Genomic DNA, 21855 nt, shown 5'->3' on the forward strand with positions numbered 1-21855 from the left:
GAACTTTCCCAATGTTATAATAAGGGTAGGGTAAAGGTAAAGATGTATATGGTCAAATAGACTAGAATTTGAATCTTTGATTAGCCTAAACTTTTACCTAAGCTATGATAACCTATTCAACTATAATGCAACCTAACTACCCATTATTCACTTTTTCACATACTCATACATTCTTTTCAATTTACATCACATATGCATTAATTTTTCATACTTTTCTTTCGGGGTAACCTTTGTCCCTTTTTTATTATTTTCTCATTTTTTTCTTTTTTTTTCTTTTAAAACATAATATAGACACAAACTTTTTTTCAAAAGATAAATGCATATAGTTTAAGCATTTAACGCATGAATATGTATTCAATTCTCAAAATTTTAATAAAAAATGCACCCATTTTTTCTTTCTCCCAAGGTTCCCAAACTATTCTCTTACAATCTCAAAGAAACTAAAATTGAAAACTCTCTAGAAACAGTATATGGGTTACAAATGAAGCACTGAGTTACTCCAATGATATCTCTCAAATTTGAGAATAAAATCACCTGAAAACTTACGAAATGAACAATATAAGAACATAAGTATTTGGTAGTGTATGTTATGAAACAATACCCCAAGAATCTCCTTTTACAGAATTCCAAACCTTCATAAATGTGGAAGGTGGTTGGGATACGTTTTAAAAAATCAAAAACATATTCTTATTTTGAAATAGAAGCCCCACAGGATTGATCCATAATCGATCCTCCCTTTACATATGGATGGATCCTTTAAATTCAAATTTTTATTCGTATGAACATATGAGGATTGATCCTTCCATTCATATATCATTTTTCATCTTCTATTAATCAAGTAATTTATATCATTATATATACTTTTATTTAAAATAAAATTAATAATTTAATAAATTCTAAATTCTAAATCATAATTTTATTCTTATATGGCATGGATTATTGACACTACAACAAATAAGGCTTTTCGCAACGGTTGAAAACCGTTGCTATAAATCAGAAAACCATTCCTAAAACTTTAGGCAACGGTTCAGCAACGGTTTTTGACCTGTGGTATATGCGACCGTTGCCAATGCTCAAAGGCAATGATTTTTTATCTAAGGCAACGAAAACAAAAAAATCGTTGCCATAGTGACTGCTATAGACAACGGTTTTGACAATTATTTTTAAGGAATGGTTTTGAACCGTTACTGTATAGACAACGATTTTGAACCGTTGTCTTTGATAAAATCAACGTTTAATACCATAGCTAAATAGGCAACGATTTTAAACTGATGTAGTTTTGTTGTTTACAAAAACAACGGTTTTAAGTTGTTGCCTTCATTTTTTGCAACGGTTTTAATACCATTGTCATTGTGTGTCTGCCTTTGGCAACAGTTTTAAGACCATTGTCTTTTGTAACTTTTGACAACGATTTTTGTAATTATTTAATTCTTTATTTACAACAATTTTCTCATGTTGTAGTGAAATTAGTTCCAACTATTTTTTTAATTTAGTGTCAATAAATGATCTTAATTATTTGAATCAAATTATTAAAAAGAAGTAATTGAACATTTACCATCAAATATGATATATAAAGTATTATGTAAAATCCACAATCTTACATTACATCATCATTGCAAAATGCCATAATACTAGTCTAAGTCATAATTACTTCTAATTGTATTATCATCATTTTTCAAAATACCATAATACTAGCCTAAACCATAACAACCTGGAACTATATCATCTAAATTTGCAAAAAATATAATAACAAAAGAGAGTTGAAAAAGCTAAGTAACAAGGAGGTTTATCATCATCATGTCCACAAATTCATGACTTTTACTCTCTAACATTTGCACTTCAAAATTTGTGACCTTAATTAAGTTCGATTTCCCCTTCAACATGATTTTCCTGTAAACAAAACAAAAAATAGTAAATAAAATATAAAATTACACATTTCTAATACTAATAATGTTTGCTAAGAAAATATTTGAGAGAGAAGATAGAGGTATATAAAACATTCTTCTATTTGGATACAAAAAACGATTGAATCAATTTCAACATAAATCAACAATTATTTAAAATATGATCACTTATAGCAAGTTTTATAACAAATAATACCTTCTCATTAGCATCATTGTTCGGACTGCCTGGAGTGCTTCCTAGTTGAGCAGCTAAAATCTCAAGGTCCACTCCTGAGCTTTTTTGTTGCAGCATTATCCTAACAAGAGACTTTAGTTCATCTACTTCTTTTTGCATCACATCAACCTTACCCTCTAATGTTGCTTTTTCAGCTGCATGTTGCTGCTTAAGGGTGGCAATTTCTTCATTTTTCTTCAACAAAGTTGGTGTGGTAACTCTTCCGTGGTATCGCACTCGCCCTGCCTTCTCTTTCCCAAATATGGATTGGAAAGCTCTAATTGCCGATTCTTTAGACTTTTTATTCTCAGCTTGTAGATGTGCCTATGTTAATTTAAAGAAAAATAAGAATAATAAAAAAAATAATGTAACTAATTAAACAATTGGACTAAAAATATATATTGACAATATCCAAGCAAATACTACAAATTAAGAATATCATCAGGGCACAAGAAACCATAACCTATTTTACCTAAATTAACTCCCAATACTTACAATAACATCCAAAGTGTCTTCATCCAATGATTTGCCCTTTATGTTTTGGCGAGTCTCAACAAACATTTCTGCTTGAGTAGGTGATTCATTATTTTCCTTAGAAGCAGCCTGTAAGTTCAGTTCCAATAGCATTTATATAGAGTTAAAATAAGTTTAGTTTCTTAAATCAACATATACTTGATACTCAAAGACACATACTGCAAGAGACACAAATATACAAGGTTTAAAAATTGTACCAATCTTGCACGTATATTCTTGCAAAATTTATTGGCTCCTTCCGATGCACAAATTTCTGTTGTGCCCTATTTTTCTTATTTTGCGCAGACATTTTCTACATAGCAAGAGACAAATATTATAAAAAAGTCATCACTTTTCGGTCATAAATGTATATAATATAATTGCATAAATAATTAAACTAGGTTTCACATAGCTTACCTTAACTTTCTCAGTTCTCCAATAAGCAATCAACTTTCGAAAATGACTCTCAGGTATGCTTTTAGGACGATTTTTCAGCATCTCATTAATACATTTGTATGGCAAAAAGTGAGTTTGCTTGATTGTGGTCTTATACCGTCTCCAATTGTCATTGACACGAGCAAGCACCATCTTTTTTCCTTGAATTGGAATATTGAATTTAGCCTACAAAATACAAATATTATTTGATAGTAAGGATAAAATATATGTGCATGTTTTCTTAAGTTTTTAAAAAAAAACAAGACTAATATTCTCACTTGAACATATTCCCAAATAACCTCTTTATCCTTAATCCCCTTCTAATTTGTGTAAATTAATGGACAAAAATCTGAATTTCTTGCCACCGTGCCCAAAAATTTGCTCAAGTTGTTTACATCTTCATCAGTAGGACCAATTGCCTCTCCTTCAATATCTAGAGTAATTTCTTCTTTATCTTCCAACTGTCTTACATGAATCTTCAAGCACTGCGTAGGTCCTCGTGTTTTTCTCACAGTTGTCTCTATACAAATATACTAATAAAATTACAAAAATATATTTAAAGAGACTAAAATACCACAACATATTTAAAAAGGCCAAAAATTTACCTTTCAAAAAAATATAAACAAAGACTAAAAGATACTTCATATATAATGTGTAGTTTGTACACATTTGCACCATGTATATATATATATATATATATATATATATATATATATATATATATATATATATAGTGCATTCTTTAAATATATACTGTGTAGTTTGTATATATTTGCACCGTGTGTGTGCAGAAACCATGTATATATATAGTGCATTCTTTAAATCATATATATATATATATATATATATATATATATATATATATATATAGTGCACTTAAATATACACATGTGCACCATATATAAGTGGTGCATTTATATATACACATGTGTGCAGAAACCATGGATATATATAGAGATTTTATATATACACGTGCACCGTATATAAGTAGTGCTTTAATATATACACCCTAGTCTTATGTTACGAGATTCTTGATGCCAGGGCATCTTGGCCAGTTTCACTGACTTTTTTTTTACTATTTTTAGGTTAGTTTCATTCATTCCCTTAGGAAATAAGTTAGTTTTGGGTAGATATTCACTTACACCTTGATTCAAGCATACATTGTGCATTTTACATTATTTCATGAGGATTTTGCATGAGTTTAGTGACAAATTATATGTTGCATTGCCCATGACTTGGACTAGAACTTTGATGCGCTCTATTGCTTGATTTCAGGACCAAAGGAAGCAAGGAATGGGAGGTAACTTGCAAAGTTAATGAGAAAAGTGATTGCCAATAACGCTCTCGAAGCCATCATTGACCACGTTAAGAGTCACGTTAACTAAGTTAACGTGAACTCTAACGTGGAGAGGGGAAGTTGAACCAACGTTAGTGACACTTAACATTGTCACTAACGTTGGCAAATGCTCATAAGTGGCCACGTTAGAGTCCACGTTAACTTAGTCAACGTGGCCTCTAACGTTAAAAGGGGGGAAGAAACGCCAACGTTAGTGACATTCAACATTGTCACTAACGTTGGCCTAAGGAGAAACATACCACGTTAACTCCCACGTTAACTTGGTTAACGTGGGAGCTAACGTAAGAAGCAAGAGTGGTCGACAACGTTCGTGACACCCAACATTGTCACTAACGTTGGAAGCAACCACACAACCCCCCAAGGAGCCACGTTAACTTAGTTAACGTGGAAGCTAACGTTGATGAGTGAAAGAAATGCCAACGTTAGTGACATTCAACATTGTCACTAACGTTGAGGATGGCTAAGCATGGCCACGTTAGAAGCCACGTTAACCTAGTTAACGTGGACTCTAACGTAAGACATAGGGGCACCTTGGAACGTTAGTGACAATGTTGAGTGTCACTAACGTTCTCGAAGGATGGCAAGCCCACGTTAAAGAGCCACGTTAACTAAGTTAACATGGGCTCTAACGTGGGAACAAAGGAGTCTTTTCAAAGTTATTCGAAATGTTAAGTCTCAATAACGTGTGCGAAGGACTTAGAGGCAACGTTAGTGGCAACGTTTGTGCCACTAACGTTGAAGTTAACGTGGCTTTTACTTAGGAACGTTAGTGAGAAAGTTGATTGTCACTAACGTTCTCGAACTCATATTTTCACTAAACGTTAACACCCCTAACGTCCTGAGCTAAAGTCTCTGCCCACTTCACACTTTCTCTCTGCAAGTAAAGCCAAGCCCAAATGAAGAAGAGAACTGCTTCAAACTCAAGATCCAAAGGCCCAAGACTTGAAGAGCCAACTAGAAGCTGAGAAAAGTAGTATATATAGGAGTAGCTTTGAATTGTTTAAGGAGTTCTGGAAAGTTGGAAAAGAGAACTACTCTCTGTATTTTACCTTCTCTGCATTCTTCTAGTTTTATGATGTATTCTCCATCTTTGTTTTTATTTTCTAGAGCTATGAACAACTAAACCCCTTTCATTGGGTTAGGGAGCTCTGTTGTAATTTGATGGATCAATACTAATTTGCATTATTCTTCTTCTATCTTTTCTCTTGATTTTACTTGAAAGCTTTCGATCTTCATCCAATTGAGTAGTTATCTTGGAAAAGAAGCTATTCAAACTTGGATCTCTTCTGAACCTTGAAAGAGGAATGAAGAGATCAAGCTAGAAATGCTTTCTCATGCTGGACCAAATTGGGTTTGGATGGGTATGTGACTATAACCCTCTCAATACTTGATTTGGGAAATGCATGTGGTATAATCAGTGACCATACTTCATCTCTTCTCATGAGCAATTGACCAAGGAATTGGCTATTGATCAAGATTTGAGAGATTGAATTGCAAGAAATTGTAATTCAATCAATTAAGATTGCCAAGGAGATCAATGAGTGCATTGATTGAGGAAGAGATGAAAATGAACTTGATCCGGAGAATTGCAACATCTCCTGAGCCCAATGAACTCCCCATCTCTGATCTTACCCATTCTCTTTAATTTCTGCCATTTACTTTTATGAGCAAATCCCCCATTCCCATTTATAATTCTGTAATTTACTTTCAGTCATTTACTTCCAGTCCTTTAATTCTAGCATTTACTTTTCTGTTATTTACATTCCCGCATTTTATTTTCTGCAACTCTCAACCCAAATTCTGGATTCGCTCAACTAGAACATTCTTCTAATTAAAGTTGCTTGATCAATCAATTCCTGTGGGATTCGACCTCACTCTATTGTGACTTTTTACTTGACGACAAATTCGAGGGGGCAGCTACCATGTGCGAGCTAGAGGAGCTCGTCCCTACCGTTCTGCCGTCGACGTTGAACCTTGACCGCCACCGTCGGAGGAGCCCGAGGAGACAGAGAGAGGATGCGACGGGAGGAAGGGGATAAGCCACCGCGACGCCGCTGGAGCTCCTGTCGCTGTCAGAAGCGGCCACCACCGCCGCGCCCAGCTGCCGCGGGCTGCTCTGCCGCTGGGAACGCCTCAGATCCGTACTGTCTCCACTACCGTTCACCGCCGCTGATGTTGGCCTTCGCTGCTTGCCGAAAACCCCCAGTGCTCCATAACGCTTCTGTTGCTCTGGGCCGCCGCTGCTGCTTGCGCTGTGAGCGGCTGCACCGCTACTGCTGTGGTTGGGGGTCTGCTGTGTATGGTCGCCAGAAAACCTTTCTGCCGCCGGAGAACGCTTTGCCGGTAAGGGTTTTATTTGAGGTTCTTGTCCTTTTTGAATTCCGAGAATACCGTAGTCACTGCGTGTTGGTTTCAGTTGGCGTGATCGAAAATTGTCGTCGCTGTCGCTTAAGGTGGCTGCTGGGCTGCCGCTGAACCGGTTCACAGACCGTCGCCGTTTCTTCTTTGGTTCGGTAAGCGTTTCGATTTGAAAGCCCTTTTGTTACTGTTCTGTTATCTTACGCTGAGGTTTGTGGCGTTAATTGCTATACGATTGAGTTTCGGTTGTTATATGTTGCGATTAGAATTGTTGAGACTGTTGCGAAAGTGGCGTGGAACCGAGGTTTTGGCTGACGGGATTTTGATTGTTGATCTCGGGTCAAGGCGGAAAGGATTCTGTGACGTGTTTGGGCTATGGTTTTGCGTTTCGAGGTAGGGGTGCTTTCCGAAAACTACAGTTTATTATTGGAATTATTACATATGGATACTGATGTGAGATATGGTGTAATTAGTGATTGTATCTGCCTTATGTATTATTTGATTGACTCGAATGATTATGGATGTTGGCTTGGCTGAATTGTTATGTGGCTTGTGAAATGTAATGTTTGAAGTTGATTCTTTAAATATTTGAAATGAGTTTAATCCGTTGAGGATTGGTTTGAATTGAGTCAATTATTTTGATGATGTGAAAGATAGAATGCTCTTAAAATTTAGCCTGGGTTGCTTTAAATGCTCTGGTTTTGATAAATGATTTATTGCTGAACTGATTCTTTAAAGCTTTATAAATGAGTTAAATCGGTTGATATTGAGTTGATTTTTGAAATGGTTTCCTTGAGGTATGCCATTGAGGCGACTGTTGGATTTAGCTTACTTTTGAATTAATTTCTGGTTTTGAGCTGTTGAAAAGGAATGAGAAACGGTTTAGTTGGGACCCGAACCGGGTGGCAAAAGTCCAAGTTTTAGGGGAGATGCTGCCGAAATTTCTATAAAATCCGAGTCTTTATTGAAATGTTGTCTGGAAAATGATGAGTTAAAGACTTCTACTATTTTATTTGAATTATCGAGAAAAGGATGATTCATGCTTTCGAAATGAATTAATAAAGAGGAAATTGTGATTTAGTCTTGCTTCTTAAGAAAGGCATTGTATCTCTTTCAGGAGAAGGTTATTTAGATGAAACTTGTGTTTTAAAGCTGTTTGGATGGGAAAAGGGTTTATGCCTTTGAATTTGACTTGGGGGTTTCAATTAAAGAAGTTTCAATGACTTTGAAAGAACCTGAATGTCTATTGACAAGTTTCATTTTGAAATGTTTTGAGAAAGGTTTTAAGTACTCTTTGAATTCTGAATTCTTGCAAGACTAAAACAATTTTGAACAGTTGAAACGTTCTAGAATTTATCATGGGGGTTGAAGTTGGTTTTGCCTAAGTAAAAGAAACGGCTTTGAAAGAAGTAAATGATTACATGACTCGGTTTGGCTTAGATCTTATTTGCTTACTCAAATCAGAAAGCCAATGTTTTAATGATTTTAAATGAATTTGGCGAAATGAGTTATGTTATTCTTCCCTAAAGACTTGGGACTCTGCCGAGAAACTTTTGTTATGAAATCCCATTGTTGTATGGGTGATTTTGAATACTTTGAAATAAATCCTTAACTTGCCATGGTTTTGGAAGTTTTGGAAAGAGAATGCCGAGAGTGGCTTTGTTTTAAAAAGGGAACTCACTTTGAGTAAATTTGGCTTATGAGCCTGAGATGATTTGAGAAACGAGGTTTCTAAAGCCAAGGCTGAAAAGAGTTGAAACTTGATTTCAAAGTGAAGCGATTTGAGAAAAAGTGATTTACGGCTTAAATGCCGGTTTTATGAATTTGATGATGTTGGATGGAGGAAGTGCTATTTTGTTTTAGGCCGGAATGGCTGTGTATGATTATGAATATTGGCTGGTTCTGGATTGAACCGTGAGCCGGAATGGCTGTGTATGATATTGATTTATGGCTGATTGCCGAATGAGTTATGGGCCGTATGGCTGACTATGAATTATGAATTTAAGCCGGATGGCTAAGATGGATGTTGATCCATGGTTGGGACTGAATGAATATATGCTTGAGATACCTGGGTAGTAGCAAGGGTTGTGGTTCATCCCACTTGCTCCAGGTCAGAGATTGTGACGCCTGGGTAGTAGCAGTAGTTGTGGTGATTCCACTCGCTCCAGGTTGAGCTTTTAAACACCCGCCTGGGTAGTAGCCGCAGTAGTGGTTGTTCCACTGGCTCCGGGTTGAGCGGGTAGTAGCAATGGGGTTGTAGCTCAAACCTACTTGCTCCGCGAGTGGTGTTTCTGTCCATGGTTAGCTACCAGGACGTGTCGGGTTGGCTATATAACCGACAGATGATATCATCAGCCACTAGGGACAGGCATGCATCATATGCATTTATGTGACATTGTTTGGGTGTGCATATTATACTTGGTTTGCCTATGTGACTAATTGCTAATTGTTCTACTTGCAATAACTGTTTGTTTGTGCCTGCATCCTTCTATTTGTGTTTGCATCTGGGACTCTGTTGGATTGTGGTGATTTGGTTGGTGGTTGGATTGTTTGGGCCTAGGGCCGTGGTTGAATTGAGATGGACCGATAGTTGGTTTCGGTTTGGTGTTTCTGTTTGGAAAAATATGAAAGTCTATTTTGGTTCAGCATAGATAAACCTTTTTGAAAGGCTTTTGAGTTTTTGAGAATTGAATGGTTCCTCTTTCAGAAAAGATTTCCGACTTTACTTTTACTGTAAATCGTTGTTTTTGAAAAGAGGTATAAGACGGTTATTAATCACTGGTGCGATTATCTTCACGTTTCCTATTACAGTAATTCCCAAAAACCCTCTACTGAGAACCCTTTCGAGGATGATGTTCTCACCCCCCTACATTTTTCCCCTTTCAGGATATGGACGCAGAAGTTACGAAGAGTTTATCTAGTTGTTGTTGAGATGCTCTGTATTGCTTTAGATTATTATTCTTGTACCCTCGCCTTTATCTTGATATAATCTGTAAGAGGGATAGGGATTGTATTGGATTATGTTTGTAATATTCTTTATATATATATTTGTATATATATATGGATGTACTCTTTATAAGTTGTTGTAAGTTGTTTGGTATTTATGGAAGTATGTTATCGAACGAAAGTATTTTTGGGAGTGGTGTTGCGGTTTAAAGTTTCAAACAGGCTCATATTTTAGTATTAAATAGTATAAGTGTCATCGTAATATCCGAGCTATCAGAGTTGCGCAGCCAGAAGCGTGAGCTTTGGTAGTTAGGGTGTTACATTATGGTATCAGAGCAGTTCTTCCTGTAGGGCCTGAGGAATGGACTGACTATGCTTCAATTGCATACTCTGAGTGTCTGTCATGTATTAGGTCTTGTCGAATGACAAGGATTAGGGCTTTATGCACATGACGATCTATTGATTTAACACTGTTAGTCTTGCATTGCATAATTATTGGTATTAAGTTTGGCCGGCTTAAAACTAGTGACTTATGTATATGAAAGCACTAATGTGTTATCATAGACGAAATACGAGTTTCGAGTAAGCGAATCGCAGGTTTTGGGAACGTTAGAAACTATTTCTCGAGGCTATTTAGTTGTGTGTCTTGAAATTCTATTCGAGTCGACCTGTTCTTTCATATCCTAACTTGAAGTTCTTGTTTGCTACTCCTTTCGAAAAGTAATTTGATGTTTCCACTCTATTTCTCTATTCATATGCATTCTTGTTTGATCTCAATTGCATATGCTTGTCTGGAATCCTTGTTGCATCTGTTTTTCTCTGTTTGAGTTCTTCCTGATTCCAATATTCCTTGATGTAGCTTTGAACTTGTCTTAATGTGCTGTGACTTTTAACTCCGGGTTCCGAATTCATTCTTAGAGAACTTGTTGATTCAGTTTTTCTCTTATTTGACAATGATTACAGCTAATTCTGAGATTTTCATGAAAGTTGCTGTTGATTAGATATATACTTATCTACACATGTGGAACTTGAAGATTTCTTATAGAGTTTTACGACTATTTATTTCTAATACATCGCATGTGCTTTTACTGGTTTATGGAACTGCATTTACCTTAAGTTACAATTTGGCTTTCTAGTAATTCTACTATAACTCCAGTGCACTTCTTCATTTGATTATGTATTTGGATATTTTTTAAAATTTTGGAAAGGAAAGATTTTTCACTTCTATCCTGGTTGAGTTTCGTTTGATAAGCTTTACTTAATTTATTCTGAATTGAGAGTGGTTTAGCATATTACATGGTTTATGCCATTGTTGTTCTTTTGAAAATGTTGGACTCATAGCTTTATTCTTATGAATGGACTCGTTCCTTCTTAAGCTTTGCACCTCTATGAATGTCATATGTGACCCTGTTTTTAACTAATCTTTTACATCTTGTGAAATTACCATTGATCTTGGTTGTCCTATCTTCTGAATCTCATCCGTATGTGAGTCAGTTTGATTCGTTCCAAAATAGTGCATTGTTTATTCTCTCATTATCTCTACAAGAGTTTTAGTCAAAAATTTATCATTGAGAAATTACAAATGATTGAGTTGTCTTTTCTATGACTTTTGTATTCTTTTGGATCAATTTAAAACTTGTTTGATGTTTCATGTCTAGTGGCTCTTGTTTGAACTACTTTAATTTAAGATCCTTTCTAGTATGGCTTGACTCCTTTTAGTGCATCTTAAACTTCTTGAATGTTCTTCTGAGATGGTGATTTCAAGAACACTTTTGGAGTCTTGTTTTGAACCTTTTAAAGAAGTTTTGAATTCTCTTTGAAGAAATATTAAACGGAATTTATTTTCTGTTGCTTGATTGAGATTGAAACCATTGTTCAATTTTGACGAAATTAATTTAAAGTTGGCATGCGCTATTTTAAATGAGGTTTTGAAAAAAAAAACTTCCTTGTTTAGTGGAAACCGGTTCGTTGTAACGCACCACTTATTTCCTCTACCAAGTTGTAAGCAAATTTTTACCTTGGAGTTTCTTTTCTAAAAGGAGTTTAACTTCCACTTTCATCCTTGCTATGAATTCTATACACGCTTGTTCGAATATGAACTTTGAGAATTTTTGAACAAGCATTTGATTTCTCTCCCGAGTTTTATGAACTGCTTTTGGTTAAGTTGTGCATCTAATTACCTTTCTAAAATATTTGAAGAAATATTTTAGCCTTTAGCCAAACCCGTGTGCACCTTGTTTTTAGAACTCGACAAAATCTATTTCAACATGAACTTGCATTAAAGCAAAGCCACGACTATGCTTTTGTTACTCTCTTGAAGGATGTTGTTAATTAACCTTTCTTTTAGATTGCGAAGTGGTTTTTCCGCAAGTTTCGGTTCCTTTATGAACAATGTATTTGGGAGTACTTTTAATCGTGCTCTTGAGTTTTGTGAGCTTTGTCTTGGGTTTGATATTCCTTTTTGTAAACCTCCTACTTCTTCGACTCAATTTGAATTTGTTTCGAACTAAGGCGCTGGTTCTCTTCTTATTAGTCCTATTGAATTTCTTGGATTCAAGGGTTATCTTTGAAGTTGTCAATTGATTTATTTCTAGCAAACTTCATTGCTTGAGCGTCTTTGTTTATCTGGGAATTGGATACATTCTCTTAAATCTATGAGTATTACCCTTGACAATTGTCTCTCCGTTCTAAATCTGGTATCCTTCTGAGTAGACTCGAGAATTGTTTTGATATCACGTGCGACTTGTAGACGTAGTAACGCGATGCGTTAGTTCTTTAAGACGTGATATGTGTACACGGAAGTTGAAGCGGTAGGTATGCAACGTTATGAATTTTGGGTGTTTCGTTCCTTGCGAACGGGCTTGCAGTTGTCTGGCCTATGATCGGATATGAAGATTGTAAAGTGCTTAATGGGGTTGGAAAGTTGAAGCTTGGAGGTTGAGATGAGATTAGTGTGCGGAGGTTAAGCACGTCGTTTTAACCCCATCATGTTTTATAGCCTTCGATGCCTTGCCTTACTATCACATGTTTAAACCATGTCATCATTGCTTTGTGAACGCCCATCTTGATTTGCATCCTATTTGGTACCTCAAGTTTTTGTAAAGCTTTGAGATCATATGACCTTGTGCATCGAGCCTATCTTGTAACGTTTGCTTTGCAATCACACTCCTACCTTTACATCCTTATGCTTATGACAATCAAAGTATTTAAAAAAATAGTATATATGATATTATTTTGAGATATTTTTGCTTCTTCCTTAAATGTTTTCATGGGTGAACTATTATGGAAGTTCTTTCATTTTGTATCAATTTTTGAGGGCGAAAATTTTTATAAGGTGGGTAGGATGTAAGACCCAGAACTTTTGAAAAGTCTTATTATGATCAAGTCTCAAATCCTACAGTTATTTATAGCCTTAATTTCAGAGATTATTTTATTAAAGATAATTAAGGCAATCTTTGATTTATTGGATTTGAGATAAGCTATGATTATTATCCAATTTTATAATTATTGAATTATTTTCTATATTTAAAGTATAAGGTTGATAGTTATGAAACAATAAGGATTTTATATGATTTGGATTAGATAAGTAATATTTTAAATATTATTACTGCTATTTTGGAAAATGAAGAAATTAAGTATATTATTTCTAATTTTTAGATTTGGGCATTTTATTGAAAATAATTTGTGAAATTGATGAGCAAGTAGTATTTTCTATATACCTCTAGTGTTGGATTTAATTTGGGTTTCAATTATCATATTATTCTCAACTTTATTTGAAATTACCAAAATGCCCCTAACCCTAGCTTTTGAAAATAAAACCCTAATTCCTAAGCATAGCAGTCGCCACCCCTTTTCTTCTTCCCTTCAGCAAACCTGCAACCCAACAATTTCCTAAGAGAAAAGGAAACAGAAGCAGAAAACGCAGAGAAGGGAGAGTGCGCCGGCCAGGGGGGAGAGAGAGAGAGAGAGCTCACTGCCGCCGCGCTGTGCAGAGCCGCCACTGTTCGCTCCCCAGTTCGCCATGCCTTGTCGATGCCACGGCACCGCCGCCACCGTGCCACGCCTCGTCGTCGAAGCTCGTCATTCGCCACTGCCAATCGCGAAGAGAGAGAGACAGCAGCGCCGAGAAGGGGGGTTCGAGGGGGCAGCTACCATGTGCGAGCTAGAGGAGCTCGTCCCTACCGTTCTGCCTTCGACGTTGAACCTTGACCGCCGCCGTCGGAGGAGCCCGAGGAGACAGAGAGATGATGCGACGGGAGGAAGGGGATAAGCCACCGCGACGCCGCTGGAGCTCCTGTCGCTGTCAGAAGCGGCCACCACCGCCGCGCCCAGCTGCCACTGCCTGCTCTGTCGATGGAAACGCCTCAGATCCGTACTGTCTCCACTACCGTTCACCGCCGTTGATGTTGGCCTTCGTTGCTTGCCGAAAACCCCCAGTGCTCCATAACGCTTCTGTTGCTCTGGGCCGCCGCTGCTGCTTGCGCTGTGAGCGGCTGCACCGCTACTGCTGTGGTTGGGGGTCTGTTGTGTATGGTCACCGGAAAACCTTTCTGCCGCCGGAGAACGCTTTGCCGGTAAGGGTTTTATTTGAGGTTCTTGTCCTTTTTGAATTCCGAGAATACCGTAGTCACTGCGTGTTGGTTTCAGTTGGCGCGATCGAAAATTGTCGTCGCTGTCGCTCAAGGTGGCTGCTGGGCTGCCGCTGAACCGGTTCGCAGACCGTCACCGTTTCTTCTTCGGTTCGGTAAGCGTTTCGATTTGAAAGCCCTTTTGTTACTGTTCTGTTATCTTACGCTGAGGTTTGTGGCGTTAATTGCTATATGATTGAGTTTCGGATGTTATATGTTGCGATTAGAGTTTTTGAGACTGTTGCGAAAGTGGCGTGGAACTGAGGATTTGGCTGACGGGATTTTGATTGTTGATCTCGGGTCAAGGCGGAAAGGATTCTGTGACGTGTTTGGGCTATGGTTTTGCGTTTCGAGGTAGGGGCGCTTTCCGAAAACTACAGTTTATTATTGGAATTATTACATATGGATACTGATGTGAGATATGGTGTAATTAGTGATTGTATCTGCCTTATGTATTATTTGATTGACTCGAATGATTATGGATGTTGGCTTGGCTGAATTGTTATGTGGCTTGTGAAATGTAATGTTTGAAGTTGATTCTTTAAATATTTGAAATGAGTTTAATCCGTTGAGGATTGGTTTGAATTGAGTCAATTATTTTGATGATATAAAAGATAGAATGCTCTTGAAATCCAGCCTGGGTTGCTTTAATTGCTCTGGTTTTGATAAATGATTTATTGCTGAACCGATTCTTTAAAGCTTTATAAATGAGTTAAATCGGTTGATATTGAGTTGATTTTTGAAATGGTTTCCTTGAGGTATGCCATTGAGGCGACTGTTGGATTTAGCTTGCTTTTGAATTGATTTCTGGTTTTGAGCTGTTGAAAAGGAATGAGAAACGGTTTAGTTGGGACCTGAACCGGGTGGCAAAAGTCCAAGTTTTAAGGGAGGTGCTGCCGAAATTTCTATAAAATCCGAGTCTTTATTGAAATGTTGTCTGGAAAATGATGAGTTAAAGACTTCTACTATTTTATTTGAATTATCGAGAAAAGGATGATTCATGCTTTCGAAATGAATTAATAAAGAGAAAATTGTGATTTAGTCTTGCTTCTTAAGAAAGGCATTGTATCTCTTTCAGGAGAAGGTTATTTAGATGAAACTTGTGTTTTAAAGCTGTTTGGATGTGAAAAGGGTTTATGCCTTTGAATTTGACTTGGGGGTTTCAATTAAAGAAGTTTCAATGACTTTGAAAGAACCTGAATGTCTATTGACAAGTTTCATTTTGAAATGTTTTGAGAAAGGTTTTAAGTACTCTTTGAATTCTGAATTCTTGCAAGAGTAAAACAATTTTGAACAGTTGAAACGTTCTAGAATTTATCATGGGGGTTGAAGTTGGTTTTGCCTAAGTAAAGGAAACGGCTTTGAAAGAAGTAAATGATTACATGACTCGGTTTGGCTTAGATCCTATTTGCTTACTCAAATCAGAAAGCCAATGTTTTAATGATTTTAAATGAATTTGGCGAAATGAGTTATGTTATTCTCCCCTAAAGACTTGGGACTCTGCCGAGAAACTTTTGTTATGAAATCCCATTGTTGTATGGGTGATTTTGAATACTTTGAAATAAATCCTTAACTTGCCATGGTTTTGGAAGTTTTGGAAAGAGAATGCCGAGAGTGGCTTTGTTTTAAAAAGGTAACTCACTTTGAGTAAATTTGGCTTATGAGCCTAAGATGATTTGAGAAACGAGGTTTCTAAAGCCAAGGCTGAAAAGAGTTGAAACTTGATTTCAAAGTGAAGCGATTTGAGAAAAAGTGATTTATGGCTTAAATGCCGGTTTTATGAATTTGATGATGTTGGATGGAGGAAGTGCTGTTTTGTTATGGGCCGGAATGGCTGTGTATGATTATGAATATTGGCTGGTTCTGGATTGAACCGTGGGCCGGAATGGCTGTGTATGATATTGATTTATGGCTGATTGCCGAATGAGTTATGGGCTGTATGGCTGACTATGAATTATGAATTTAAACCGGATGGCTAAGATGGATGTTGATCTATGGTTGGGACTGAATGAATATATGCTTGAGATACCTGGGTAGTAGCAAGGGTTGTGGTTCGTCCCACTTGCTCCAGGTCAGAGATTGTGACGCCTGGGTAGTAGCGGTAGTAGTGGTGATTCCACTCACTCTAGGTTGAGCTTTTAAACACCCGCCTGGGTAGTAGCCGCAGTAGTGGTTGTTCCACTGGCTCTGGGTTGAGCGGGTAGTAGCAATGGGGTTGTAGCTCAAACCTACTTGCTCCGCGAGGGGTGTTTCTGTCCATGGTTAGCTACCAGGACGTGTCAGGTTGGCTATATAACCGACAGATGATATCATCAGCCACTAGGGACAGGCATGCATCATATGCATTTATGTGACATTGTTTGGGTGTGCATATTATACTTGGTTTGCCTATGTGACTAATTGTTAATTGTTCTACTTGCAATAACTGTTTGTTTGTGCCTGCATCCTTCTATTTGTGTTTGCATCTGGGACTCTGTTGGATTGTGGTGATTTGGTTGGTGGTTGGATTGTTTGGGCCTAGAGCCGTGGTTGAATTGAGATGGACCGATGGTTGGTTTTGGTTTGGTGTTTCTGTTTGGAAAAATATGAAAGTCTATTTTGGTTCAGCATAGATAAACCTTTTTGAAAGGCTTTTGAGTTTTTGAGAATTGAATGGTTCCTCTTTCAGAAAAGATTTCCGACTTTACTTTTACTGTAAATCGTTGTTTTTGAAAAGAGGTATAAGACGGTTATTAATCACTGGTGTGATTATCTTCACGTATCCTATTACAGTAATTCCCAAAAACCCTCTACTGAGAACGCTTTCGAGGATGATGTTCTCACCCCCTACATTTTTTCCCTTTCAGGATATGGGCGCAGAAATTACGAAGAGTTTATCTAGTTGTTGTTGAGATACTCTGTATTGCTTTAGATTATTATTCTTGTACCCTCGCCTTTATCTTGATATAATCTGTAAGAGGGATAAGGATTGTATTGGATTATGTTTGTAATATTATTTATATATATTTGTATATATATATGGATGTACTCTTTATGAGTTGTTATAAGTTGTATGGTATTTATGGAAGTATGTTATCGAACGAAAGTATTTTTGGGAGTGGTGTTGCGGTTTAAAGTTTCAAACAGGCTCATATTTTAGTATTAAATAGTATAAGTGTCGTCGTAATATCCGAGCTATCAGAGTTGCGCAGCCGGAAGCTTGAGCTTTGGTAGTTAGGGTGTTACATAAAACTTTTCAGCATCTTCGTTTGGTCCATCACCGTCTTTATCTCCTTCAAGCACATGCCTAATGTCTCGTTTAGCAACCCTTCAATGTCATCGACAAATCCTTGTTGGACCTCAACCTCTTTGGAATGAATATCCACGTGACTTATCCTCTCGCCATGATGAACCCACACAGTGTAACCTCTTTGAAATCCCTTACTTATTAGATGATCATAAACTTCATCCCTTCGCCCCCAACTAAAGTTGTTACATATTGAACAAGGACAAAGGATTTCTTGTCCTTGTGGTCTACCTTTAGAAAAGGGAAAATCCAAAAAAGAATTAACACCATGTTGGTACTCCTCAGTATGTCTTGGTAAACTAGTCCACTCTTTGTCCATTACTTTGTCAACTAAAATAAAATTTACGAACATGGACTTTAGACTAACGATAGGTGATTTTTTCAATCAAGAGCAGATTAATTTTAAAGGATTCCTATAAGTCAACTACTAATGCTTAAAAGAAACATCTCAAGTAATCATGAAACTAACAATTTGTATCAAATAAAGTATTCAAAGAAGCTTAATCAATCAATCAATCACTAAATGTTCTTAATAATTAAATCTTCAAAAGAAATCAAAGAGATAACATGTTAAATTATTTACCTGTAGTATAGTTGAATTTCTAAGATGGTGGCAGCTACAAAGAGTGGTGTAGTTGAATGCTTAATACAGTGCAATTCTCAACAGCTTGTGCTTTGTCGTTACTTAGAAAGTGCTCAAGTTAGTACTTTTGAGCTACGACATGGATGCCTTAATAATTAAGTAGAAAAAACAAGAAGAAATTTAAAAGTAATAGAAAACATCAAATTAAAAAACTAATTGTGCCATGTTTTGAAAACCAAAGCTAGTTTGGCATTATTAATATTAGTCATTAACGAATGTTAACATTTTCTCAATATTAGTGATTAGTGAATGTTAACATTTTTTCATTGAAAACTTTTCAAACAAGCTATTTGAAAATCAAAATTACAATCCATAGACATTTTCTTTATATAATCATTAATTAATATAGCTGAAATACTTTAGAATTCTTAAAAAAATAATAACGTTGCATAACTGTGAGGAAAAAAGAAATAACCGGAGCATATTATAAATTAGATAAGAAGGTTTTGGGTCGTTGAGGGAAATGACTAGTACTAAATTTGGTACTAAAATATGAATATGAGTCCTAACCATATATATACTAATCGAATTTAATATAAGTTATAATTAAATATGCAATTTTATAGTTACACGTGGTCTTAGACATGCAGATTAAAAAGTTAATTCTCCTGTACTTATTCTAAACAATTTGCTTGAATTTATTGAAATCAATAGCATATTCATTATGAGTGTGAAGATAATTAAAAACTACGGGCTAGTAAAGAGATTTGAGCTTTGAGGCAAAGAGAATAGCAACTGTTTAATGTATAGTAGGTTTTTAATGTTTTTCCCCAGCTTTTTTCGCCTTTTAATTATATAAGTCAATGTGCTCTTTTTTTCTTAAGTTTTTTCCCAGTTAAATTTTTTTACAAAGTTTTAAAAAGCACAACTTATATACATTTTGTTGTACTTATAGTATTATGTTTTATTTTCCTTTAGGTGCAATAATGGTGTTGTAACTTGTTTTTCTCTTCGAAAAAATCTAAGATTAGTTAACATAATTTTATTGTAAAATTATTTTTTTATTCTTCATCACTTTTTAAACCATTAAGAGTTTTGAATTAGAAACTTAGAATTTAGTATTTAAAATACAGGATTTATTTTAATTTCTTGATCATAAATCACAAGTTCTTATTTCTTAATTTCAAACAAGCTATTAGAAATTAAAATTAGTATAAATTTTGTCCTAGTCAACCATATTAAAAAGGCAAAAAGTTTTTTAACTTAGTTTATATCATTCATAAACCTAAAAGCAATACCTTACTTACATAAACAGTTTCTAAAAATCCCAAAATCTAATTGAAAAAGTACCTTATTTAACTATTGAAAGAATCAGCTCTAAGAGGGAGCCATTCATGAACAGCTTCACGCAGTAACCGTGAATCAACTTAGGAAAATCCCCTCCTCTTACCTGTACTAGTATTGTTTCAAATCTAGATTAGAGGAGTGAGTTATTTTCTAATTTAAAACATTGACATAGATAGATTCTATTAACAAAAGAGAACACGGTTTTCTCCATATGCCCTGCTTCTAAGTTCCTCTATGTATATATTATTATTATTCATGAATCACAAAATATTGATTTCAATTAAATAGTAGTTAACAGTAAAAGAAAAGAGAATGTAAGATCGAAGCAATATATAAGATCGAAGCAATTTATTAATAAGAAGAGACTTGAGTTACCTAAATCGGTGGTTGAGCCACAACGAGCTGAGGAGGCAAGGACCGCGCACAATTCAGAAGCAGAGCAACCACGACAGGGGAGACCACGACCCAATGCAAGGAGCGGCTTTAGCAACGACGGCCAGGAGACAACCAGTAATGACCACGCATTCTGGGAAGAGGAGAGGGGCAGACACAACCAACGTTCGCAGCGAGGAGAAGGGCAGACGCGACCTACGTATGCGGCAAGGACAGAGGCAAAAACGGAGCAATAGCGCACCACGAACGGCTTTCTTCGGCGGTGGGTTGGGGCTTCCTAGTATAGAGAAGGAAGATGGTGACTAATGGGTTATGCTGGTGGGGTTAGGGCTTGCTGATAAAGGGGTGGGAAGATGATGAATCGCTAGAGGAATGAGCGGGAATTGGAAGTCTTCTATTGGGCTCTGATAGATTAACTTTTTGGATATTTCTTTTAAAGTGTTAACGGAATATTATATTAAATTTTGGAGGAACTGAACGAAACAAAACCTAACATTTGTTTTAAATTTATTTTTTTTATAAACAATACTTATTAAATTATTTAAAGAATATTAAAAAATTATTATTTTGGATTTTTTTTAAGTGTCAAAACAATATTATATGTTAAATTTTAGTGTGAAAATTCAATGAAACAAAAATTAATATTTGTTTTAAATTTATTTTTTCCATAAATAATAATTGTTAAATTATTTAAATTACATTTGAAAATTATTTCTTAATAAAAAAATTGATGTAATGGTTATAAAACCGTTCTTTAAAATAGTCAAAGAGAACGGTTTTACTTTGTTGCTATAACATAGTGAAAAATTGAACTTCAGCGGCAACATCGTAAAAACCGTTCTCTAAAATAATCTAATAGAACGGTTTTAAAGTGTTACAATATTGGCAACAGTTTTTATGCGTATCCTTTGTACAAATATTTAAACAACAATAAAAAACCGTTGCCTAAAAACAAATCATTGTAACGGTTATAAAATCGTTCTTTAAAATAGTCAAAGAGAACGGTTTTATTTTGTTGTTATAGTATAGTAAAAAATTAAACTTCAGCAGCAACACTTTATAAAACCGTTGTCTAAAACCATCTAAGAGAACGGTTTTAAGGCGTTACAAATTTTGGCGTTGCTAAAGCCCATATTTGTGGTAGTGTGATGCGGGTCAATCGTCGGTCTAGAATTTTCTCAAAAGTATTGCGTTGTAAGTATAGTTCCAAACCAACAAATGCCCATAATCAAAGTTTAGATTAAGATTGTCACAAATCAAAACAAACAACCAGGAGATTTAAATCTCAAGTCATTCTCCCACAAAATTACAGTGAGGTGTGTGTATCATTGGCTATGAGAAGTCGAGGGTGAGATAGCAATTAACAAAAAATTAAATTGCAAGAAAATAAAGAAGCAATAAAAGGTAATTAACTAAGAAAATGAATAGAGATTCAAATGCTAAAAAGGGTCTTGACAAGGGTTGAGAGTCAAGATTTTCTATCCTAGTCATTGACCACAAACATGACAATTATGAAGAGTTAATCCCACTTAGTCAACCCTAACATAGAAGGTAAGTCAAATAGGCATAATTGATCTTAATCCACAAATCCTATTTAACTCACTAATTAGCTTAGTGAAAGACTAGCATTAGTGAAAGCAAAATCAACTAACAACTCTAAATCCCCAATCAATATTGGACATCAATGACTTAAGGTCACCTAAGTCCTCAATCCCAAGCTAAGAGTGTAAAATCTACTCTATAATTGAAAGAGACATTTTATCAAACACTTGGAAGACATAAAAGGAAAGCATCATAAATTGCATGAATTACAAAAGCTATAACTATCAAACTCAAGAAAGCAATAACAACAATTCAATTAAGTATCAATAACATCAAAAATATCAAAATT

The 21855-nt window shown here is 35.8% G+C and overlaps 1 protein-coding gene across 1 annotated transcript; it reads right to left on the bottom strand.

The window, feature by feature from the left end:
• Window positions 1–1578: 1578 nt before the first annotated feature.
• On the bottom strand, window positions 1579–20373 carry LOC107611202 (uncharacterized). The gene is made up of 6 exons (XM_088496167.1): window positions 19947–20373; window positions 19575–19674; window positions 2850–2944; window positions 2614–2721; window positions 2101–2442; window positions 1579–1890 (listed from the first exon to the last, which is right to left on the bottom strand). Exons 4-6 carry the CDS (start codon window positions 2677–2679, stop codon window positions 1855–1857), a joined length of 444 nt encoding a protein of 147 aa, XP_088352293.1. The 5' UTR covers window positions 2680–2721; window positions 2850–2944; window positions 19575–19674; window positions 19947–20373; the 3' UTR covers window positions 1579–1854.
• Window positions 20374–21855: the final 1482 nt, after the last annotated feature.

Source organism: Arachis ipaensis, chromosome B8, assembly GCF_059453495.1.
Source record: "Arachis ipaensis isolate K30076 ecotype BB chromosome B8, ASM5945349v1, whole genome shotgun sequence".
NCBI classification, from domain to species: domain Eukaryota; kingdom Viridiplantae; phylum Streptophyta; class Magnoliopsida; order Fabales; family Fabaceae; genus Arachis; species Arachis ipaensis.

What these genes read in the sequence shown, in the direction of transcription:
- LOC107611202 (XM_088496167.1), bottom strand. Translation starts at nt 2,679, where the DNA reads ATGTTTGTTGAGACTCGCCAAAACATAAAGGGCAAATCATTGGATGAA. An exon ending in AAGACACTTTGGATGTTATT is followed by an intron (nt 2,443 to 2,613) that starts GTAAGTATTGGG and finishes AAATTAACATAG; the next exon opens with GCACATCTACAAGCTGAGAA. An exon ending in ACAATGATGCTAATGAGAAG is followed by an intron (nt 1,891 to 2,100) that starts GTATTATTTGTT and finishes TTTTGTTTACAG; the next exon opens with GAAAATCATGTTGAAGGGGA.